General features: G+C 47.5%; 1 protein-coding gene across 4 annotated transcripts in view; it reads right to left on the reverse strand.

Annotated features, from left to right (window-relative positions):
* Positions 1 to 25,869, reverse strand: part of LYN (LYN proto-oncogene, Src family tyrosine kinase) — a 109,178-nt gene that overhangs the window by 5,146 nt on the left and 78,163 nt on the right. For all 4 annotated transcript variants that reach the window (XM_059901977.1, XM_059901974.1, XM_059901975.1 and 1 more), the window contains exons 11-12: positions 7,036 to 7,189; positions 4,487 to 4,618 (exon numbers count right to left, since the gene is read on the reverse strand). In XM_059901977.1, coding sequence (XP_059757960.1) covers positions 4,487 to 4,618; positions 7,036 to 7,189 — 286 coding nt within the window. The remainder of the gene's footprint in view (positions 1 to 4,486; positions 4,619 to 7,035; positions 7,190 to 25,869) is intronic.

The raw sequence follows: 25,869 nt of genomic DNA on the forward strand, positions 1-25,869 counted from the left end.
AGAGAGGAGTCAACAGTGCATGTCTGGTCACCACGTCTTGGGACGGGGCACTCCCGGGTTGAGGTCGGTGCTGCAGGCAGGACTGGACCTGGAACCCGCCTGGCAGGTGCCCAGGTTAATGCTGGAGAAACGGAAGGAGAGAAGATCCAGGCCCAGTAGAGGGGGTGCAGGGGGGGCGGAGAACTGGGAGCAAGGAGAGTGAGGCACATGTGACCCGGGCCACAGCCTGGCTGAACCTGCGGACCCCACGCTGAGTGAAATGAGCCCGGCACAAAAGGACACGTACTGTACGATTCCACTTACAGGAGTGCCCGGAGCAGGGAAATGCCTGGAGACGGAAAGTAGAACAGAGGTGACCAGGGGCTGGCGGGGGCAGGCGGGATGGGGACTTAGTGTCTGATGACCCTAATGACCACAGTATCAGTTTGGGAAGATGAAAAAGTTCTGGAAATGAATAGTGGTGATGGTTGCACAACACTGTGAATGTACTTAATGCCACTAAACCGTACACTTAACAATGGTTACGATGGTGAATGTTATTCTATGTTTCTTTTACCACAATAAGAAAACCCACAACAACAGCGAAGAAAGACACTGATGTCCGCTCCCCAGGGCACCTCCGGAATGCTGATGGCCAGGCGGTACTCCCACCGGCAGGGCCTGGAAGATCCTCTTCAGAAGGAACTAAATAGTCCCAGAGGACAGACCTGAAGATACTGCCGGGGGTAGATGCTGACAGCGAGCCCGGTGGTCCAGAGGCCCTGGTTCCCACACGACGTCTCACCGAAGCAAGGGGAGCAGGTGAGCCTCAGAGGACAGGACGACAGGGACAGAAGCGTAGACAGGGGGCTCTGAGGGCCACCCCAGGACGTCTACTGTCCTACCAGCAAGGGATTTGGAAAGAGGCGAGGAGCGAATTTTCAAAGAAGCAATATAGGAAAACTTCCCCAAATCTATGGCTACAAGTTTCCAAATCAAAAGAACAAAACAGGTACCCAGCGTAACATAAAAATGACAGAAGTGTCACACCAAGGTACATGGCCATAAATCCCAGGGACAAAGAAGGATCTTGAATTCTTCCATAGAGGAAGCGGGATCCTAGGGAGAAGACAGGTACAGAAGCCATCAGCCTTCAGGCCAGCCACTCGAGAAGCTGAAGTCAGTGGAAGAAGTTGCTTAAAATTCTAGGCGAGAACGTTTGGTGGACTACCATTCATAACATAAACGAATTTGGTAATTGTACTTATTTAGCTATTTAAGTATATTTAGGACACGAGTCTGTCAAGAAGAAGCCCTATTTGGAGTGGAGTCTATCTTCTAGGTATGAACTAGAAGAATATTAACTTTGATGCCTCCAATTTTCACGAGACAATCTAGGGGCTACACATTTAAATTCATAACTAGGGGCTACGCATTTAAAAACATAACAAGAAAATATGGCTGAAATGGACCAACAGTAAACGAAGACAAAGGAGTTTTGAGATTTGCCCCAAATACAACGAATAGGTGCAAAGCCCTTTCCTAAAAAGCAGGTTGCGGAAGAGCCCTTTTCTGCATCACATCCTATGTGCACAGAAGTTCGTGGTGCCAGCTGTGGCAGCTCAAGGCGTCTATTCAACGAGTAGGACTGCAAATGGGAAACGACACTCTCATGCTCCACTAGCACTTGCTAGTATTTGACGACTAGAATTTTGATAAGTTTATTAACAACACTGTACATTTTACTCTCCTTTTCCCAGAGTTTGTTTTCTGTGGGTGCTATCGTTTTGGCATCCAGTCACTCTGTGTACTTGGTACAGCCCTAGTTGTATACGCCTTGATGTTCCCGGGACGTCTCTGACAGATGCACCAGAAACTGAGGACAGCGGCCGCCTTGGGGGCAGGGGTTGTGTGGTTGCAGACAGACGCACCTGTCACCTTACACCTCTTTGTACCTCTTGGACTTAGAACAATGTGACCATATTCTTATTTAACAATAACTAAGATGGAGGAAAATCTTTACTTAGGAAATAAGAGTCTGAGTATAATATTTAGAACTATGAACAGCAAATATTAGGATAAATAACCAAGATTCCTGAAAGCCAATGCCTTCGAGGAGCCAGCAAGAGTGAGACCCCGGAGGCAAGTTTTCAGCAGAAGCCTTTTGCAACTACCTGATTTTTTAAATATATTTTTTAGACAAGAAGTAAAATATTTAATTAAAAGGTACTTGTAAAAAGTTAGCCACTTCAGGAATTTATTAAGAAAAAAATAATGTAACCTGTTATTTCATTGCTCAAGGATAGTAACATTTTGATACATTACACCTTTTACTCTTTTTTTTTTTTCCCTCTGTTCATTTTATAGGAGACTTTCTTATTTATTTTCTGTTTTTATTCCCCTTTTCTTTCTCTTAGTGCCTTTTTATTTTGCAAAGCTAGGCGTATAGCTTCTAAACCACACAAAAAAGAGACATATCCAGCACTTTTCCGGGTAAAGAAAATATTCTCCGATAACTTAATTGTCAGTGGGCCTGTCGTAAGCAGTTTTACAACAGTGATGGAACTGGCATGTATTGTCTATGTTCACCAGTTTCCATGCTCTCTGTGAATCGAGTCCTCTGATAGTTAAGTAAGTAGGACTGTCCGCTCTGTTCACATGTCCTAATGCTAGAGGCTCTCATAACATACAACGCTTGTGACTGGGAAACCTTATCAACCCAGAACTCCCGAAATGATGACATATCCCTGGTCCTATCAGAGGACTAGAGACTGCAGAATAGACCAACTGATGCTCTCTGGTTGGTCCTATCAGGTGTGTGTGTGTGTGTGTGTGTGTGAGATTCTCACTGCTTTTCTACTGGTTATTTTATAGTTTTTATGGTTTTTCACCCCAAGTATTTTCTAATCGTGGGCATTGAGCACAGCAGGTCAGAGTGAGGAGGCCGGGATTCCGCAGAAGCTCCGCCAGGAGCTCGTGATGCAGTTCTGGGCACGAGTCCCCTTCTCAGAGCCTCAGGGCCTCGTGTGCACATCACTGTGGAGCATGTGGTACATACCACACAACATGTGTGAGGCTGCATGTTTATCTGATCAGATGTCATATATATATATATATATATAGTCTGAGTGTATAATCTTTCTCTATAGGTTATAGGTTATAGATATATAATGTCAGATATCCGGGCTGATCAAGAACTACTGTCCCCATATTTTTGGAGTGGTGTTATTCATGAACTTCAGTGTCTAGAACAGAGCGGCCGTCAAAATATGAAATGCGGGCACCAGAGGGGTTTCGCGGTACGGTCAGCCCACTGTGCAGGCACCGCTGAAGGCTGTCCCCTCCGGCGGGGCCCCCAGGCCCCGGCTTCTCCATGGCTCAACCCCAGAGAGCAGTGAGGGTGATCGGGAGCGCGAAGACCACGCGACTGCTCTGCCCCAAAGCTTCCGGTCTCCTAGAGTCAGAGCCGAAGCCCCTGCGTGGCCCCTGAGGCTCGCATCCGCTCCAGCCCAGCTCCGCGCCTCCTGCCCCGGCTCAGGACCCCGTGGGCCACCCAGGCCCTCCTATCAAGTCACCGAGTCCCTGCTGCTGCCGGGATCACCTGCAACCCTACCCCACCCCCAATCCCTACACCACCGTGCCCCCTCCATGGCGCCCCTCCCATCCTACGCACCGGCCCTATTACCAGTGATTATTATTAGTGATTGTTATCAGTCTCTCCCCACTCAAGTATTAGCTCTCAAGGGCACAAGCTGGCATTGCTCCATCCGGGCACCTCGTGAGTGCCTGACACCCTCAGATAGTTTTTGAATGAGGGAATGACTTAAACATTAAAGATTTAATCTTAAATTGGCCGTATCCATTAATTTTGTTAAAAGCCAAACATTAACAAGAATGTGACAGCTTGGGGAAAAAATCCCTCTTCTTGCACATTCCAGCGTGGATCCTGGAAAAAGGGAGAGCCGGAAGAATCTGGCTCCGAGGAGGTTAGGAATCTGGAAATACTGAACGATGTCCCCACGTCCAATAAGTCAAAGATCTGAAGAATCTTTCACTCACACACAGAGGTGCTTATTTCCTGAAGAGGCAGAGACTCCAAAGTACCTTGTGTGAACTTCTGTTTCAAAACTGACCGAGAAAGAATTGTAAAACCCTCATCCCCATGTCCGTAACCTCCTCCATCAGGTGGACTGCTTGGGAGGGGTACCTGTGTCTAATCCTCTAATCCATCCTTAGCAGCAACACCTGTGATGGTGCCAGGCACATTCTAGGCAGCAAGTGGTGGAATTAATTAGCGAAGCAAAAGAATATGCACTCAATCAGGCAAGAAGGCAGAGAAGTTTCTAAGCGTATTTTAGGACACCTTCCAGTAACGACAGTCAAAATAAAGTTCTAGCACCATAAGCTTACTTTACTTTTGGATATAAGTTTATCTTTTTATGACTCGTGCCACTTGGCTTTTTTCTCATATATACCAAGTGAATGGAAATAGGTAAGTAACTGATACCTGGGTAGGGAATTTTCCCATAGGTGACGATTTCGTACAGGAGAATTCCAAAGGACCACACGTCAGACTTAATAGTGAAACATCCAAAGTTGATTGCTTCTGGAGCTGTCCACTTAATGGGGAACTTAGCACCTAGGGCAGAAGACGCAGGTGTTTTACTTGGGTCTCTGAGCTGAAACAAAAGAGTCATGGGCGTGTGACCCTCACACTTTCCTTTGGGGGGAAAATTTTAATGAATTACTTTGAACAGGTTAACACATACACACAGTAGAAAATAGAGATGGTACAAAATGTCATACTAAGAATGTTTGCCTCCCTCTGTTTCCCTCGCGGCATTCCCCTCTTAAGAAGCAAAGTTTCTTGTGTATTCTCTTAGCGAAATCACAACTAGCACACTTGAAACATGAGAACATGACAGCAAATGGAAAGGCATCTATTCTTAGCCTGTACACCTGGCCCTCGACATCAGCCTTCTAGAGCGCGTATCCTTCATGTTCAAATTTTCTCTAATGACCCAGAGCATGTTTATATGGAATGTAAGTATCTCGATGTGTATATTCTTGTGGATAAATCTCTTGAAGCCTGTACCAACGGGGATTTTAGATGCTACTCCAAGCTTTCATTTGATAGGACCAAACATTACTACTCTTCTAGGAACTGCATAGGATGATGATCTGCTCAGCGTGAGATGACGATGAAACTAGGTTTCTCACGAGAAGCTGGTGAGGCTCAGGTCGACTTAGCCGCCGGGTCACATTGGGAGGCAAGCCTGGCCCCGGGGAACTCGCAGGGTCACCTCGAGGGAAGCAGGGACTCGGGCACTCCTACACCCTGGAAAGGCAAGGGCTTTCCACCAACTACTATAGAATTTTTAAAATACATTTGCCTTCACGCGGTCTTTGCTTTAGACTTTTCTGTGGAGTCCAGACCTAGCGCATAGGGCGGGGCCAGGAAGGGCGGGGCTGTGGTTGGGGCGGAGCCAGGGGCGGGGCCTATGGGTGGGCGTGGCTGGGTGGAGGCTGGGGTCCAGCATGGCCTTGGGGGGGTTTGACTGCTGTTTCCAGCCAGTTATGACCCCGGCAAGACACTTACTGTTTTTGTGCCCTCTTGGCACTTCCATCCATGAGATGAGTAAACAGCAGAACCTCCCCGGTTGCCCTCAGGGTTAAGTGGGTGGGTCTGCATGCTTGGTACAGAGGAAATACCAGTGAGGGTAAATATCATTACTTTTGCCCTGAGGTGACCTGACCTACTGTTTCCTTCTAGAACCCGAGCTCTCTGCATTAGGCCACCTGTTTCACGTGAGAACAGTTATTTCTGTGAGACGCTGGGCTTGTCAAATTCTACAAAACCGGTGTAATAAATTCTGACTCATGCACTTTGAGGCCACATCTCCTGGGTTTGAGTTCTGGCTCTAGCACTTACTATGGGGCCTCAGAAGCTTCTGAACCTCTCCTTTTTTCTCATCTATAAGGTGGAAACAATAATACTACTTATCACATAGGGTTATTGTAAAGATAAATGAGATGATGTATGGAAAGCACTTAGAATAGCCGCTGCCACACTGCAAATGCTCGCTACCTTTTAGCTACTTTTCCTCGGACTATTTTCCTTGACCTGCCATTTTGCTGAAGATAATTAAGGCCAAGGATAAATTATAATCCACCTAAAAGAATGCAAACTTGAGGCAGGAGAACTACCGTAAGTATGACGAATGCAGGAGATGCTAGACAAATCAAAACGATGTTTTCAATCTGTTTGTCACCTCTATAAATTCTGTGAGTACCTTCCAGAAATAACACACATGTAGTTAAAATAATCCTTGTTTAATAATTCTTAGGAATGTCAAGAAAGTGCTTGGCTCTTTCAGAAGAGAGAAAGCACTGCAAAAAAACTCACTCAACTTTCACGAGTGAGACCATCAGAATCTTCAGATCATAAGCAACACAGAAGAATCTCCAACAGGAAAGGTCAGTGCAGCCCCAGACAGGGCTGGCCCCAGAATGACAGGCCAGGGACTCGGAGATTTACTCTGTGCGTTCTTTGGTTTACATATATAATATGGAAGGTGGGAAAATAAAGGAGTGTATTTTTGTAGTGTTATATTTACTTCTGTGTGTGTGATAATTTCCATGTTTTAATTTGTAGTTGAAAGGCCAGAATATAGAGTATAGACTTATTGTTACAAATATTTTCTCGATAGTTAAGGAAAGTATACTTCACTGTTCTGGTGAAAAGCTCTAACAAGTAATATGAACAAAGAATCATGATCCTGTCAAATCTCATTTTGTTTTGCCTTGCTTAATCGAAATACAAATGACAGCATTTGTTAATTTTATAAAAGTATCTTGCAGAGCTAATCAAGAGAGTAATTTTTCAAAACAATTATTAGAATAAACCGCAAACAGCAACTATGGTACATTTTGAATATTGTACCAAATGAATTCTTTTTCTAATGATGCCTATTGTAACTGCTTTGTTAAAAACAGGCGAAAACAGAATAAAACTAAACAACAACCAAACACCTCAAGATGGTTCCGGGAACGTACCTTCCCTGGCTGTGTACTCATTATCCTCAATCACTCGAGCAAGGCCAAAATCTGCGATTTTGCACATGAGGGACTCGGAGACCAGGACGTTAGCGGCTCGTAGGTCCCTGTGGATGTAGTTCTTCCTCTCAATGTACGCCATTCCCTCCGCGATCTGCAAACAGAAAAAGGCTCTCCTTTAGATGTGCCATTTAGGCCCCTATAGGGACGTATGGAGGAACACCAGAAAACTTCTGAGCTCCTGGAATCCTTTCATGTACGATATTCTGATCGTTCACATTTTTAAAACAGTGGGTAAATTACAATCGTCATTTTGAGTCCTTTCTAAAATAGCTGCCCCCAAACCTCCAATGATGGTAATCACTCTCAACATGGTTATTTAAATAGCTATATGTCTCGGCCTTTTTTTAAATGCGTGGAGAGTTTTTTTCAGATCCTACTAAATTCCTGCATGTAGATACACAGATGTTTGTATCCCAGTTTTTCAAACGAGGAAAGAGAGCCAGGGAAGTGCCGCGCTAACACAAATACATTATTGGGGTGTCAAGAACGGGCTGTCCCTGGTCAGCGGCATCCTTGCTGTCGGGTCAGTCGACTGCCCACAGGACCCGGGCTCTAAGCTCTCTCTGCACAGTCCCTCCAGGATGAGCAGAGAGAGTCACCCAGACAGAAAGCTGACAGCAGGAGAGAAGCAAGGACAAAATGATAAAACAGGGGAGGTGAAACTGCTACTCATCGCTTACTAGGAAATCGGGTTTTTAAGGGATCAAAATAGGATTATTAAGGAAAACATTACCAAATTATAAAGATAAGAATCAAGAAGGAAGGAAGAAAGGTAGGAAGGAAGGAAGGAAGGAAGGAAGGAAGGGAGGGAAGGAGGGAGGAACCAAGTAGCTGTGTCTGGTGAGCAGTTACAGGGAAAACTAATTAGGATTGTGTCACACAGGAATGAATGTATTCTGCGGATTCTACCTTGAATTCCAGGCGGCTCAGCGTGGGGGACCTGAGTACTCCCACACCCCATCCTCAACAGCAACCTCCTGGCTCAGTCAAACGCCGCCGTTTCAGCCAGGCCCTGTGGCTTAGCAAAAGCTTTTTAGCTCCTTTCTACGGCGGATGCTTCTCCTGACCTCCGCCTGGAACGCCTTGCTTCCCCCCTCGGCCAATCACTAGGCTTCCTTCTGGCCAGAGGGCCTTCCCTGAACTCCTCTTGATAATTTCACTCCACACCCACCATCAATGGTCAATTTGTACAAAAACCATTTGCACCTCCTGACCATGGCTTTGCCATTATTTTGATGCTGTTTAAGGTGCTTACTGCTGTCCTGCCATCCAGACAGCAAACACCACCAGGGAGAAGGCACCTTACATCTTTTCTGTTCTCACTTGTATCTACTGGAAGCTTCAGCCATGTCACTCCCCTCTTCTCAGAGCCGAAGAAAGTTCTTTGGTAAATGTGCTGGGCTTTTAATATTACCAGGATGCTATGTTGTTTGCTCTCTGCTGCAGGAATTTGCCAGATGCTATTTCTGTGGCCAGAAAATCTGCCATATAATAATGAGAATACACCAGCTCAGTCCCGAAGTCCTGGCAGACCAGGGGCTCGCCTGTGACTCGCCCCCAAAGAGTCTTGAGCAGATAAAATCATAAATCCGAAAGAATAGAAGAGGTCTGAGCATCTTCTTTAGTAGAAACGACAGTTTGATAATGTACACCTTGACTATGACCAAGAATAACGTGTGTGGCGCGCAGGCTGGGCCGGTAGAGTGGAGAAGACCCAGGCCACGCGACACCTGCTGAGTGGACTCGGGGTCCAGCCCCTGCCTGGACGGCTGGGCCAGCCTCACACAGCATCCCTCGACAGGAATACTTTAATCCTTTGGGCAAGTCCACCCAGGTCACTCCCTGCATAAAACTAGCCTCCAGACCACGTCTGAACCCCTTAGCGCTGCTTCCAAGGCCCTGGGTGACTGGTCCATCATACTCCACCTCCCACCACTGCCTCCCTCCAGGATCCTGGCTCCTGCAGCCCCTGTCGCGGGGCAGTTCATCCGCAGGTCTCAGGGGAGACGGCCCTCCCGCTGAGAGGCCTTCCCTGACCCTCCTTCTCCTCCAGTGTGTGTGTCCCAGGGCCCCCTGCTCCTCACCTGTTTACCTGGGCATCGCAGGAATGTAAACCCCTTAGGGCACACTCCTGTTCTTGAGCCCGTATGTAACATTCCAATGATTCTAGACAAACTGGGCCAGGAACCGGGAAGAGCCGAAGCTGGCCGCGATCCCAACATGTCCACATGCCGCAACTACTGAAGCCCGCGCGCCTAGAGCCCGTGCTCCGCAGCAAGAGAAGCCGCCGCAGTGAGAAGCCCGCGCACCGCAACGAAGAGTAGCCCCCGCTCGTCACAACCAGAGAAAGCCTGGGCGCAGCAACGAAGAATCAATCAATCAACCAATCAATCCTGGGAACTTGTGGGTAAGGCTTTTATCACACTCACCCGAGTTCTGCATTTACACAAACCCGAATGCATTTTTTAACATGAGTCTCTGAAATAATAACAGACTTGCAGCAAGCCCAGCTTAGTTTGGCTTTCTTTTCCACGTCAGAGTGCTTTAAGGGGCTCATATTCCAAACAATAATAATAGCGTTCACCAAGACCAAGTTTCGAAACAACAGCGCTTGCCAAGTGGAATAAACAATAGATATGAGAGCAAAATAAAAGCTTTCAGATAGGGCTGGTTTTGAGGTCAAAAAAGACTACAATTCTCTTCTTATATAAAAAGTATTATTTCCTGGTCTATATGTATTTTTCTTTCTTGGTTTCTTTGTTTCTTTTTAAAACCTTAATCTTTTTTTTTTTTTTTTTTTGGTTGTTGTATTTACTTTGGCTAAAGTAAATCCAACTCTATTTCTCTATTTCGCAACAGCAGGAAGAAATCGGAGACCACTTTGGCTAATGGAATCTAGGATCAGCTTTGCTTGCACGAATATGTCCTTGCTCCTCCAGGCCACTTAGTCTAACCATTGTCAGCACTGCAGAAAGAGCTGTTGCATAAATGCAGCCCCCACCCAGGCTCAGCCATCCTCGGGGACCCGGGAAGAGGCGGGCGCTCGCCTCCTACTTTCTTTTTAACTAAATTATAGTTGACTTACAATGTTTCAGGTGTAGAGCAAAGTGATTCAGTTATACATAGGTATATATGTATTCTTTTTCAGGTTCTTTTCCATCACAGGTTATTACAAGGTACTGAGTATAGCTCCCTGTGCTCTACAGTCGGTCCTTGTTGTTTATCTACTTTATATATAGTAGTGTATATCCGTTAATCCCATTAGCTCAGAAAGGCTGATCTGTGAAGGAGTTATGTGGAGTCGCTCAGGTTTGGTGAGGACACAGTCTGATTCAGGAGATTGCTTTGTGCCCACAGATATTTTAGTTAGATGATGATGGTAATAGGTAGGTGGGTGATTGATAGGTAGGTAGGTGGCTGATTGATAGGTAGGTAGGTAGATATATAGATGGATAGTTAGACATTAATAACCACTACTTCTCCCACCACTAATGGAGCACTTTTTATGTACCAGATACTATTTTACATCCATTACACCCAATTCACATTTCATCTGAATAACAAATCTACCCGGTAAGTTTTATTTCCATTGTACACATGCAAATGAAGCTTAAAGAGGTACAAGAACCTGCTGAAAGCCAGGAGGGAAGGAGAGAGCCAGGACTGACACCCAGGAGTGTCTGACCACCAGATCACATTCCAGAATGTTCCATCAGCAAGAGAGCTCATAACTAGATGCTTCTGGAACTCAAATTTTTCATCAAGAGAATACTATTTAACTGAGAAGAGAGAAAAATGCTTTTGAAGTTTCCTCCTGGAATTCATTGTTGTTAAGCCCAAATTTCACCTCTCAGAAAAGCTACCACAAACCTTCCCCAGGCAGAGCTCAGGATACCCATCTCAGGAAGGACATACAAGCTTGGTTTGGGTTGTCTTTGTCTAGAACAGGGTTTCTCAACCTTTTTCCATTATCATCTCCTAAGGAGAAATTTTTAATTAAATTAAAAATTTAAAATTAAATACAAAGAAGTTAAGATTTTGTCAGGTAGGTCTGAGCTCTGGAGGGCCACAAACTATCGTAACACCTAAGATTTTCCCATCTGCCAAGAACCAATTTTCACTCCCTTGGGGGCAACTTGCCCCATTTTGAATTCTTGGTCTAGAAGAAGCTAAACTGAGCAAAGAAGGTATAAAGCCCATTTTGCCCTATGACTCAAAAGAGAGAAATAAGATGGATGATGATCTATTCTTGGCTTGAATGAGGTTAAGGCTCTGTCAGAATGAAAATAACCAGGCTAAAATTAAGCAGGAAAATATTCTTTCATTCAAATAACCCTATATATTGCAAAAAAATCAATAAATGTCTTTCCCTTTGGAAATTTGATGGGGCTGAAAGGAAATTACTTTCCTAGGGTCACACCACAGGTTAGGGCAATGGTTTGGAAGTGACTTCAATTTCCCTTCTGCGCATTTAGCCGTTAAATGAAGTTTACACCCTTACACCAGTATTTCTTAACTCTGGCTGTGTACTGGGCATCTTATCTTAACCCGGGTCTCATCCTAGACCACCTAAACCTGCATCTCTAGGAGTGAGGCCTCCCTAGGTGGTTGTGACCTGCAGTCTGGGTGGAGAATGGCCCTTGTCCCTTACCACCTTCTGGGAGCTTGATTCTGACCGTGATTTATTCGATCAGCACCCGGATTCTAACAAGCTCTCTGGGTGACCTGTGTGCACACCGAACTTGGAGAAGAACTGCGTTAGATCCAATGCTTTTCAACTTCAGCTCTTTTAGGATTTAAAGTTCTAGACGGATTGGAATGAAATCTCGGTCTCAACATCACGAGTAGATGGACTGTTGTCCTCCTAATGCTGGGGAAAGGAATTCCCCAACAACTCAGCTGAAGAAAAAGAAGGAGCAAGATGGGCAGAGCCAGAAGGGAAAAGCCCAGGCGGGGAGATGGGGGTGTCATGCTGAAGCTGGGGTGGTGGCGGGCCAGATAACGGGGGTGCAGGCTAGTCCTAGTACATCAGCAGCTCAGAATGTGTGTCCTGAGCCTCTGTTTTTCTTGTAACTAAGGGAGAAGGACTCCAGCCTTACGGCTCAGAGGCAGGGAATCCGGAACCTCTTCCTCCACATCATGGTTCTGGGGCCGGGCCACTACTTAGAGGGCTTAGGAAACTGATTTAATCTTTCAGCTTTAAATCATCTGAGGGGATTCTCTACCTCTTGGGCCATGCCAGCATCATGCCAGCATCAGGCTCAGTGATGCACAAACATGAGAAAACCTTGACTTTCTAAACCACCTGCCAGCACTAAAGAAGAACCAAAAATGTCTCATCTCCATGTGCTAATTTCCAACTCTGTATTAAAGAGTCTGTGTGTGAAGCTACTGGGCATTTGAAGTAAAAAAGCACCCCTATTACCTAAAACGAGAAAAATCATACAAGGAGATAACTTTAGTAATGTGTCTGTACTCCTGGATTAAAGCTACCTGATTCAGGGTTACATGTGCTTGTCATTTCTTGAGCTCTTCAGCCCAAATAGCGTGGCGGGTGTACATTTCCTAGTTCCTCTTTTTGTACCTTCAGTGGAAACATACGGTGACATGTTCTCTGTTTGATGTTTCTATGTGTGTGTGTGTGTGTGTGTGTGCATGTGTGCGTGTACACGCATGCACTGCTGCCCTGGGAGGACAGAGAGGAACTACTAGGCAAGCGAGTGACCCACTGGGATCCCAACCTGAGCCAGTAACACAGCGGCTTCTGGTGAAATCCCAGGCATCTAGTACCCAGTGAAAGTTCTAGGCACAGAGGAGATATTAAAAATGATGCATCCTGGGCTTCCCTGGTGGCGCAGTGGTTGAGAATCTGCCTGCCAAGGCAGGGGACACGGGTTCGAGCCCTGGTCCGGGAAGATGCCACATGCCGCAGAGCAACTAAACCCGTGTGCCGCAACTACTGAGCCTGCGCTCTAGAGCCCCCGAGCCACAGCTACTGATCCCACGTGCCACAACTACTGAAGCCCGCGTGCCTAGAGCCCGTGCTCCACAACAAGAGAAGCCACTGCAATGAGAAGCCCGCGCACCGCAATGAAGAGTAGCCCCCGCTCACCGCAACTAGAGAAAGCCTGGGCGCAGCAACGAAGACCCAACACAGCCAAAAATAAATAAATAAGTTTTTTTTAAAAAAATGATGCTTTCTGAGTGAGAGGCCAACCTCATCTTGTCAGGTGCGAAATAAGCCGCCCCCCAGCCCCATGGCCATCCTCCAGGGAGGCCTTTCAACTGTGCTGTGAGAAGGAAAGGCGTGACCATCGGGCGCCCGCCAATCAGCTTCCCAGCCAGGGACCTGAAGGGCTGGAAACACACGTGTGACCACAGAGGACACTCTGACCCCAAATACTGGGGATCCTGCCTCTCCCACTGCTGGTGTGAAGGCGACGCGACAACCCCCCCACAGACGCACCCTCAGGGGCCCACAGGCACTGCCGCCTCCGAGGGGAAGAGGCCCAGCCTCACCAGTTGGTGGGTGCACGGCGTCCGTCCCCGGCATCTGAGACCCCCAGCTGGTGGGGCATCTCGGAGGACCACCACGGACACTCCCTCTCTATGGCAGTGTTGCCAGTGTGTGTCTATTTTTCAGTACGTCAGTATCCACACACGTGATTTTACACCCACCCACAGGCATACACACCACGCAGATACATACAAACTTCTGGGACGTTTTCAGAACCCAACATTTCATAAAGCATTATCCTTCTGCTTCCTCTGCCTATCATTTTCTACCCAACCCCCCGACACGCACACTGACCTATGCACACACTTATGATGGGCAGGGTGGCGACAGAACGCAAAATGCTTTGCAGATGAATGTTTCCTGGGGTATGAGGTCAGAAACGTTAGATCAGAACAAAGTTTCCAGAAGCACCTGAGGTGAGCATACTCCGTTATAGTCCCTCTCCAATATCCACGTTTAAGTAGAAAGTCTGTGTTGCCATTCCCCAGATGAGGAGGAGACCCCGGGAGCGGCCTCCGCAGACATCTACACGCACCCCTGCCCGCACTGCCCTGAGGAAGGCAACCCAGGACCCTCCTCTCTGGTCCTCAAATACATTTACTGAGAAGGGAGTTGCCAGGGACCATCTGGGGCTCGCAGGATGGCGATGCTTGGGGCAGGAAATACCTAACACCAATACCCGTTGGGTATATACAAGACAGACTTACTTTATGTGGAATACAATGCTGGAGAAGAAATCTCAATCAAGTTTTACAGACCAAGGCAGACTCAAATAACCCTCCTTGCAAGTGACCTTCCCTGCTAGCAATGGCCACAGAGGTCACGCATCTTTTTCTGTTTTTCCCAGAAACCCAATCAATGCTGTGAGCCCGGCATCCCACCCAGCCTGCCCCAGCCTCCAGCAGGCTCCCTCCGTCCGGGGCTGAGGCTCTGAGCCACAAGCCTGTTCCCATGCATGCGATCAGTGCACGGACCGCGCAGGTGTCACCAAGGACCACGAAGGAAGCTCTGGACACACAATGGAGTGTTTGCACGGATGACCTCGCCGTGTGAGTCTTGCTTTAGGGTTCTGTGTTCACCCGAATTCCTACCGCTGTTCTGAGAAACGGGCAAGTAACAGGCTATCTTGCTTAGTGAGTGATTTTTAAAATTTTAATGAGAAGAACCCACATGTGAGTCAGACGAGGGAGGGAATAAAGGAATAAAGGAACCTAATTGAGGGACTCGATGTGATCTCTCAAGCAAAGCTAAAATCTGCCCCAGGAAATTCCAGCCTGAATGAGAAACTGGAACCGAAAACCCAATCTGTCTTAGAATTGGCCGGCTGGAAAACATTTGTCACTTAGACAAGCAGTGAGAGAGATTGAACAAGAAACCTGCCAGAAAGCAGGAAAGACTAAATTTTGGGTTTCCTGTGGCTATACCTGTTCCATTAGGCATTGCTTGCCTCACTCTTTAGATACGTATTTCCTTCCTACACTTGGGGAAAGTAGAATTCAAATAATTAATTACTTTCAAAAGCCTTAGGAAGCTTACAAAATAATAATAATGCTAATATTAATAAGTTGGAACCAAACAAATGGGTTAAACCTACAGTCTCTCTGATGGGGTCTCAAGCCTCTCTGAAGGGTCCTCTCTATCACCCCTGGGGTCAATCCCAAACTGACCTAAAAAGACCATTTAATTACAACACAAAAATAAAATGTAAAAAAAACCAGGGAGTTTAAAGTGAGAACACACCTCCTCGGTACTCCAAATATGACAGCATTTGTTTTGTAGTACGTGGTAGTTTCTATAGATGTACTTTTCTATCTATTAATATTCATTGATCCTCCATACTGGATCCCTACACTCTTTAATCCATAATTTGGATAGAGGAAGGGATGGCATAGAGCTCATTCCTTGCTATGTTTGGAGGTCAAATTTCCTCGTATGTTAGCTTTATTGGGTTATTAAAATATTCTTCTTTATTCCTCTTTTCCAAGCAAAACTTCTAAGAAATAGTGGAGTTTATTGCTTTGATGATGATGATGGTGGTGATGATGGTGATACTGATGATGGTGGTGATGGTGGTGATGATTGTGGGTGATACTGATGATGGTGGTGATGGTGGTGATGATTGTGGTGATACTGATGATGGTGGTGATGATGGTGGTACTGATGATGATGATGATGGTACTGATGATGGTGGTGATGGTGGTGATGATAAGGGTGATGGTAATGATGATGATGAGGATGGTGACAGCTGCCATATACTGGCTGCTTACCCTGCCCAGGCATCTTGCCAGGCATTTATAGTCCCTAAAACAAGCCTATGAAAGTAGCCAATATTCATAGTAAAGATGAGAAAGCTGAGTCTCGGAGAAGTAAAAATTTTTCCTAGGTAGACTTGGATTTGAATCCAAATCTGGCTGGTCCCACCTCCTGGGCTCTTAACTATTTATCTATACTAGCTTCTTCCTTTAAAAAGAGCTACAAACAGTAGAATGTTTGCAAGCTGACATCAGGAAAAAGGAGAGAAAGGAGAAATAATAACTAGATCATTTAAAAAGTGGCCATGTTAAAGTCTGCAGTCTGTAATACCTTCATAGCTGAAAGATGAGGGCAGAGCTTGACACGTACAAACTTAGGGCTGGTGAAGTTTTTGTGACGGATCAAAATTCAATCAATCCAAAAGCATGCAAGGCCCCATAGAGTCTCAGGGAGGCATGAGTTCCACATAGAAAACTGCACTGAATAACCATATTTAAACCAGCAAGTTTCCATGAAAGAGATTTACCTTCATTAGCAGCAAAGGAAGAACCATTTGTCAACTAATTCTGATAGACTTTCTCTTGCAAAAACTTATTGGACCAGTTCACATCCATTAGGATGGCTATTATAGAAACAAACAAACAAACAAAACAAAAAAGAAAAAACCAGAAACTAAACAGTGTTGTTGAGGAAGTGGAGAAATTAGCACCCTTGTGCACTGCTGGTGGGAATGTAAAACGGTGCAGCCACTGTGGAAACCAGAATGAGTGTTCCTCAAAAAATTCAACATCGGATTACCATGTGACCTATCAATTCCACCACTGGGTATATACCCCAAACAACTGAAAGTAGACACTTGTACAATATCTAACTGATATTTGTACACCCCTGTTCATAGGAGCATTATTCACAAAAGCAGAAAGTGGAAACAACTCAAGTATCCATCAATGGATGAATAAAAAAACCAAAATGTTTGGTCTATGCGAGCAATGGCATATTATTCAGCCATAAAAAGGAATGGAATTCTAACACAGGCTACAACATCGATGAACTTTAAGGACAATATGCTAAGAGAAATAAGCCAGTCGCAAAAGGGCAAATACTGTATGATTCCACTCATACGAGGTACTTAGAGTATCAGATTCACAGAGACAGACAGTAGAATGGTGGTTGCCAAGGGCTGGTGGGAGGGAGGATGGGGAGTTAATGGGTACACAGTGTCAGTTCTGCAAGATGAAAAGGGTTCTGGAGATGCTGGTGGTGATGACCGCACAACAACATGAATGTACTTCATGCCACCGAACTGGGCACTTAAAAATGGATGAAATGTATGTTATGTGTATTCTATCACAATTGAAAAATAAAACTGGGAGCTTCCAGCTGTAGGGAAGCAGGAGCAGAGGTGGTAAAGGCTGTTGGCCACAGGGAGAGCGGGCAATGCCCATCACCCACCCCTGCGCAGTGTGCTGACGACCAAGGAAACGCTTCGGCAGCTTGTGGTGGCACCCTGGATGGGGACGCCCATGCACACCTGGGGGACCAAACCACACTAGGCAGCGGTCAAGGCTCCTCCCGCATCACTTCCGCCCCGGGCCGCTCCTCAGTCTACCCTCAAATGAACCCGGTCTTGACGTGAACACACAATTAGGGATTAGAAGGAAGTAGACCAATGATGCCTCAGAAGACAGTTGGACAGTTGTGACTGTGGATCAGAGACTTACAATGGGTCATCTTGGATTTTATATACAAAACGGGGGCAAGTTTCTTCTCAAAATCTCAAGTTTTCCACTCTGCAAAGTGGCGATAAGAATAGCATCAACCTGGTAGAGTCCAGATGAGACTGAAAAGGAGAATGCAAGGCTGCTCAGTGCATGATGGAGATGAATGATCACTATGACTAATATTAGTACCACTACTATTCATAGCGAGAAGACCCACATCCAGACCTGGTTCATCATGGTGAACTGACAGAAGGGCTGCTCTCTTAGAGCCGAGGGGCTGGAGGTGGGAGGCTGCCCAGAGGCGCCCGAACGCAGCCTCAGGCACACTGCTTCCCCGCTGCTGAGTGGCTGCCGCCACCCTTAGGAGAAGCTGGACCCAGACTCTGCATCCGCTGGCGGGGCTCCCTGATACCGGCTGCCTGAGGTTGTAAAGGGATGCCCCGTCGGGGATCACCCACCGCCAGTCAGGGAAGGGACTCCGCACTCTGTACCCCCAGGACAGGGCAGTCAAGAACCTACACTAAGATTAGAAATCTCCTTTGCTTACTCTCCCCTCTTCTGCATCAATTTCACTGCTACTACTGTCATCTAGTTGACCTACCCCTGGATATCCCTGGTGGTCCAGTGGCTAAGACTAAGTGCTCCCAATGAAGGGGGTCCTGGGTATGATCCCTGGTCAGGGAACTAGATCCCGCATGCATGCTGCAACTAAGAGTTCGCATGCTGCAACTAAAGATCTGCGTGCCGCAACAAAGACCTGGTGCAGCCAAATAAATAAATATTTAGATGACCCACCCCTGATCTGCAGCTAACGAACCATGCTTATCACCCTGGAAGGAGAAGAAGGAAGCAGAACGTTCTCAACTTATGCCAGGGATGGAGAAACAAGAGAAAAGCCATTGGCACTTCTGTCCAGTCTTCTGCAGGAGAGAGGATCTGTGATGGCCAGATCAGAGCTGCCTCTGAGGAGGAATGTGGCCTGACTGGGTACGCCCCACACACCTGCAGCTGAGGAACAAGTCACTGGGCACAAACATGCAATTCTGCTCGCTGAAAACAAGCTGTGACTGTCAAGTGACTCAGAAACACTCCTACTCTGATCTCTTATCTGGCTACTGGGGCCTAAGGACATACATGCAGAAAGTAAAGCTTTGTCCACAGTAATGTTTTGTATTGTTACTTACATTAGTGAAAAAGTAGAGATTCTCCAAATGTTCATCTACCAGGGAATGGTAAGGAAATCACGATACAGTCACAGGAATAGAAGATTATATTGTAATAGGTACATACATGTTTATGGAGAGTTTTCAATAAAATGAAAAACTGTAACATTCAGTTCAATATGTACAAAACAGCACATACGGTACAAACCTAACGTGTAATGAAAAGAATAATTAGAAAGGATGGATAATGATGAACTAATAACAAAAAATGGGTAAAAAGCTTAAAGAAACAGTTCCCAGAAAAATAAACTGCAAACAAAGAAGGAATATAGGAAAAGATGCATGACCTCATCTATATTAAATAAACACAAATTACAGCAAGGAAATACGGACGTTTGACATATCAGACTGGATTAGAGAGAGTTAAGACTTATGTCTTAGGGGCTTCCCTGGTGACACAGTGGTTAAGAATCCGCCTGCCAATGCAGGGGACACGGGTTCGAGCCCTGGTCTGGGAAGATCCCACATGCCGTGGAACAACTAAGCCCGTGCGCCACAACTACTGAGCCCACGCACCACAACTACTGAGCCTGTGCTCTAGAGCCCACGAACCACAACTACTGAAGCCGTGTGCCTAGAGCCCGTGCTCCACAACAAGAGAAGCCACCGCAGTGAGAAGCCCGTGCACCGCAATGAAGAGTAGCCCCCGCTCGCCGCAACTAGAGAAAGCCCGCACACAGCAATGAAGACCCAACACAGCCAAAACTAAATAAATAAAATTAAAAAAAAAAAAAAAGAGGTCTTAGAGCAGCACTCTGGCTGCTGTGTGACAGACGGGCTCTGGAAGAAGCAGAGCTGAAGCCCAAGGCTAGTTAGGCAGCTACAAGGTCATTCATCCTGTGAGTGTTCGACTTGGGTCAAGAGTGACAGCGGGGAAGGAGTTGGGGCCTCTCAGCTCGCGCCCCGATTCCAAGCCCAGGCCCCACAGTGAAGTCCCTGGCCCCCCGGGACATGTCCAGCTGGGTGTCCCACACTTCAATCCCCACAGCAAAACCGACCCCCGCGCCCCCCAATCCCGGCGTCCACGGGGCCAGGCGCTCGGCCGCCCATCCAGACGCCGGGCGTCGCCCTCGCTTTCCCTCTGCACACCTGGGCTGGGCGGGGCTCCGTTCGGCCCACCCCCGTCCCGGGACCCCGGGCTCCAGCCCCGCTCCCTCCGCGGCACGGCTGTGCCCGGGGCAACGCAGGGCGTGGGGAGCTCGGCGCATCGCCTTCCTGCTTAGACGTTCACGGGCCCCCGTCACGCCCAGGACGAGGAGCAACCCGCCCGCGTTCGCGGCTGGGCTCCCACACCCGCCTCCTGGGCAACGCGGGGCAGCCTCCGGGTGGGAGGGTCGGTCCTCCCCGGACTCAGCCTCTTCAGGTTTCGGGCTCCCGGGCCAAAGTGCTCTTTGGTTTGGGGGCACGGGGGTGGGGAGGAGGCCGGGGTGCTGAGAAATCTAACTCTGATGGAAAAGCTCCAGGACGGTTCCTGCCCACGTCACGGAGTTCCCTTTAAAGACGAGCTTGGATGGAGCGCAGACACGCCCCTGCCCCCTCCTTCCACCTTTCGGGGTCTCAGGTTTACAGAACACAGCAGACCAAACCAAAGTCAGCAGCAGCAGAGTACCTTCGGAGCAGAGCACCTGTGGTTTCTACAGCGAGCCCGGGGTCGGGGGTGGGGGGGGGCGGTCAGAGGCCAGTGGGGAGGCCCAAGGGCACGTGACAGTAAATGCAAACAGCACCCACGGATTCCTCAAAGGTAAAGTAAAACTCCCGAGAGACCATCTGCTGAGCATAATCATTTTCCCCTTTTCTCCAATACGTACATCTCTTCGGTTACCTACAAATCACTTAACTGCTCCTCCCGCGGAACCCAGGGGTTGGCAATGCTTCTGGCTTTCCTTAACGTCCGTGTCTAGCTCTCAGGGTCCCTGCTGCCACCCCGTTACCCCTCTCCTGTGCCCTTACGCACCACGTTCCCTCAGCCAGAGCCGCCTCCCCACATCCGCCCCTGCCCAGCCTCGCAGGCCTAACGCTGTCTGCCAGGCTCACCGCCCAGGAGGCCTCCCCTCCTGCCGTTCCCGCCCCGCTTGGGTTCCACGCTGCTCCTCGGGCCCTGAAGGCAGCCCGCAGCGCGGCCCGCTCAGCCCCGGCCACGGCCCCAGCGTGCTGCCCGCCGCCGACCCGCTACTTGCCCTCCTCCTGCAGCAAGCCATCAGCTCCCTGACACAGGGATGCGCCTTGCTCACCCCAGCCCTGGCGCACGCCTGGCTGAGCGCAGCACACGCTGTGGTGAAAAGGGGGGGGGTACCGACAGGGTGAGGGGAGCACGGGGAGTGCGAGCGACGTGCTTAAGACAAAGAGCAACTGAATTGACTCTGCAGCCCCCCTCCAGTGCGTTCACGTCCACGTTTAAAAATAAGCAGCTGGTAATGAGCCCTGCCCGCTCCTAAACTACTTTGATTTGATTCTAGCCTTGCAGGCTTCCAAGATGAGTATCTGAAGAGGAAATTATTTTGTGACTTATAGGCATGCTGACCACAAATTGCCGCGCCTGGATAAAATCATTCCCAGATAAGAGGCAGAGCTGGCACGTAGACCAGAAGTCCCACCACCTCCCCCTGGACATGAGCTGAAAGCTTCCTATTGGTGCTAGAAAGGTTTCCAGTCAAAATTAAAGCAAGAATAACTTCTTCTGCCTTTTCTGCTATGTTAAACAACCAGTTGTGGTTCTTCTGCTTAAATATGCCAGACACCCCTACCACCTAACAGAAAAAAAAGTGTTCCTGTTTTACGCTATTTTATTTTTTAATTAATTAATTAATTTTTGGCTGCATTGTGTCTTCGTTGCTGCGCGCGGGCTTTCTCTAGTTGCAGCGAGCTGGGGCTTCTCTTCCTTGCAGTGCGCAGGCTTCTCGTTGTGGTGGCTTCTCTTGTTGTGGGGCACAGGCTCTAGGTGTGCGGGCTTCAGTAGTTGTGGCTTGCAGGCTCAGTAGTTGTGGCATGCTGGCTCACTAGTTGTGGCTCAAGAACTCTAGAGCACAGCCTCAGTAGTTGTGGCCTGCAGGCTCAGTAGTTGTGGCTCGTGGGCTCTAGAGCACAGGTTCAGTAGTTGTGGCACACGGGCTTAGTTGCTCCACGGCATGTGGGATCTTCCAGGACCAGGGCTCGAACCCGTGTCCCCTGCACTGGCAGGCAGATTCTTAACCACTGCGCCACCAGGGAAGCCCTTTACGCTATTTTAAAATGACAGCTTCCTATTCTTCCAACTTTTTCAGAAGGAAGCTGCGTATGATCAGTTCTTCAATGCTGACAGTAACTCTACTTTCATTTGTCCATCTTGTAAGTTTTCATGGCTGAAGTTTAAGTCTCAGACATAAAATTCATTATTCAGAAAAGATAATAGAGGATTTACGTGCCTGTCACCTGGGTACTACATTTGTATGATGCATTCATATTCCTTTGTTTAGAGCAATGTCAAAATCTTATATCAGCATCCTCTGAATATACTCAGAAGCATTCATTTTAACTTTTGGGTGATAATTGACACAGATATTCTAAGTAGGAGGAGATTTTCTTAGTCGTAGAACATCAGAGCCGAGGCAACAGGAAAGCTGACTGGTGACTCCCTCTCACAGAGGAGGACCCCGGGGCCAAAGGGATGATTCTCCCCAGGCTGGAGCAGGTTTTCCAACTCTCAGCTCAATGCTTTCTCCACCATTAACATCATCAATAGCTCCATTCACAAAATGACACTGATACTTCTCATATTGTGTAGAAAGAGAGAACCACTGTGTCTGTAAGACGGTTTACATTGGGAATGGCTTCCAAGCAGTGGTTCCTCAATGACACACAGCGAGGGACCACCGTGTCCTGATGGCCGTGTGACCCCTCAGCAGGGCGGACCCGGCTCAGACGATTTTGTGGAATTAACTGTCTCTGCAGTGCTGGCCGCTTCCCCTGGAGGAGGGTCTTGTGGTTGAAAGAAGAGCCGAGCACGTGGGGCCTCCCTAGAGTCACGTATGAGAATTCCCGTGTAAAGAGGGGAGATCAAATATGAGGTGGAGAGGAGACCCAGCCTCCCGGATGAAACGCAAACCAAGCCTGTCACCTGAGGTTCCACGTGCCACTGAACCCGATCCGGCGTTTCGATGTGATTCTCCCTCCAGCTTAGCTAGATTAAATGTGATGACACTGTTAATTAGGGGTTAATACCAATAAAGGTTTTGAAAATAACGTAGTTGCTTCATTATGATATTATTTGTGGGTGGGGGAGGTATGGAGGGGAGCCTTGAGCTGGACAATGAGATCCTAACTTATCTTTTAGATTCTTTACAAAGAGACAGAATGAGGAGACCCACTCATGGGCAAGTACTCCAGAAACTTCCCCACAACAGCCCCCTCCAGACACTTCAGACCCCATTTACCACCAACAGACTGGTGGGTTCCAACTTAGAGTTATGACAAGGGATCCCCAGTCTATATGCTGTTTTCTTGGTCAGTAGATACCGTAATGAGGGCGGACCCAGAAGCTCTGATGTCAAAGGCCTTTGTACTAAACTGGCTGAGAATCACATGATGGTAGACTGAGGTATCCTACCTGCCTTGCTTTCCCAATTTCCAACTTAAATGTGGCTTAAACTTTAACACTAGGGGGCAAACTGTATCTTGAGCATGATCACTTTGTGATAGAAAAATCTACATCTTGGTAATAGAGATTTTGGGGGGAAAAAATGCTAAATATATTATTAATTCTGATAATCAAAATCCTTAAAAGGGGAAAATGCATGTCAGCATAGTGTCAGGTGCAAAATCATCACAGGGGCAACTCGGCTCACGGAATGACAGTGGGGTGCAGAGGAAAGAAGCAGTTATTTACAGTCAGAGGAACCAGGATGGAGCCCAGTAATTCTACCCACTTGTCTGTAACCTTGGGCAAGTCCAAGGTAAAATGTATTAAAATGTATCCTCATCTGTAAAATGTATTAAATAACAACATAAGTGCTTTCAAGCTTGTTGGGCTCAAATTTAATGATGGAACCAGAAGTGTTTTATTATCTAGAAAGAGTTAAAGAAATGTTACTTGCTGCCATGATTATAACAACAACTTTGATTCTCCCGTTTTTATTACAGTTTTACTCACACCTAATTGTCCATTTCGTTTTTGGTACTTTTTATAACTCAGGGATGTTGCCTCCAGAGACCAAGAAATGCTTTGATTCCCTGGCCTGAATTACAACACGATTCATCTGACTTCCATATTGCAACTGTGAATTCTCCACTTCTTTTTCCTCTCCGTTTGACAAGTCTACGATTCCATTTCTGCCTTTGCTGAAGGGAATTCCCACAGATTTCACCCCCTCCTCTTTTCAAGTTCATTTTTCTTCTCTCACATGAGGCAAGGGCTGGAAGGGAATTAGGCAAAGTCTCTCTGCTCTGAAGTTATCAAACTTTCTTTGCCAAGGGGGCATTTTCCTACTTCAGCGCAAAAAGGCCAAGATGGCTTCATTTAATACAAGAAGGAAAGCACTGGATAGAGCTGATTTAGTTGGGATTTCTTAATCTCCATTAAGTGAAGAGGAAGGCGGGTGTGGCCTGAGACATGGCTTGCGGGGTGTGGATTATACTGGGGCTCCGAAGAGCCTTTCAGAACTCATCCTGAGACAGGAAGTGATGAAATCAGCTCTCACATGAACGATCACGTGCCCTCACCTCCTTCCTGTCTCGATGGGCCCTCAGGGAGAATAGGGAGGGGAAAGGAGCATGGGGAAGTAGGTGGTGGGGAGAGGGAAGAAGAGGCCAGAGGAGAGTCTGGGAAAAGTCCCAGCGCTGCCCCTCACATACCCCTCCCCCCTCCCATCTCCCCCGTTTCCTTATTCTTCTGGAGCTGGGAGTCAGTCAACTGGTTTATTTCTACTCTCAGTCTCCCATTGTGAAAACCTGCTGTATTTAACTACAGTTTCTTATGCACACTCAGTTTCCCAAATCTCTGATGCTATTGACAATGCAAATGGAAAAAGGAAAGTGTAAACGTATTTTACAGGCTACTAATTGTTAGCGTTCAAACACCACATGGACTCACCAATTCTTCTGCTTTACCCTATTTCCACTCTAAATAGTCAAGTGGAGAAAAGGGGTAGGAAAGGCTGGATTATTAGGTATCCGGGTGTCCTGTATCCCCTTCTTTTTTTTTTTTTTTTTTTTTTTTTGCCGCACCACGCATGTGGAATCTTAGTTCCCCCACCAGGGATGGAACCCACGCCCCCTGCATTGGAAACACGGAGACTTAACCACTGGAACGCCAGGGAAGTCCCTGTTCTGTATCACCTTGGGCCAGCTTTATTCATATTTACTATTCTTGAGTTATTCACTATGGGAAAGCTACAATGTTAATTACTGGCACATGATGGAGAGGAAAAGGAGAAAAAATTCAGAGATGACTTTCTTTGTATAGAGATCATTTCAGAAAGGCACATGAAGACGGAGGGGTGCTGGTTACTGCCAGTCATAAAGGGAACAGGCGGTATCCCAGCGGGATGGGGCAGCGGGCACGGTTAACGGGAGCAGGTGTGTGTGGTATATGGTCTCAGACTGAGACCGGGGCGCACAGGTCCCACCCTCGTTGCCGAGGTGCAGGCCCCTCCGATATTATAATAAGAAAAGCCACAAGCAGATGAAACAGATGATAAGTAAGGGGCAGCTGGTCTCATGCGTTCCCCCTTGAGGGAAGGGCTGGGGAAGAGTCTGGGCAAGGTTTGCACCGTGAACAAAGACGGACTCGAAAGGACACGGATCCCCTTGTAAAGACCATGAGTTTCGTGCTGACCCCACCTGCTAGGGCCTTTCTGAGTGCAGCTGCCTCTCCACGGACACTCAACACTCCTGCACTTAGAACTAGATGTTGTACCCGGCGGTCACTGCTGGGAAAGCCAGCCTGAGACAGGTAAGCAAGAGCACCATCCCGTGAGCTGGCTTTGGTACTCTGGCTTGGATGGTGACCAGTGGCAGTGGCCTTGATTGCACCCGGCCCCTCCTGGAACCTACAACCTGAAAGTCATGGTCAGTGCCAGGCTCT

Source organism: Balaenoptera ricei, chromosome 17 (genome assembly GCF_028023285.1).
Source record: "Balaenoptera ricei isolate mBalRic1 chromosome 17, mBalRic1.hap2, whole genome shotgun sequence".
NCBI lineage: Eukaryota > Metazoa > Chordata > Mammalia > Artiodactyla > Balaenopteridae > Balaenoptera > Balaenoptera ricei.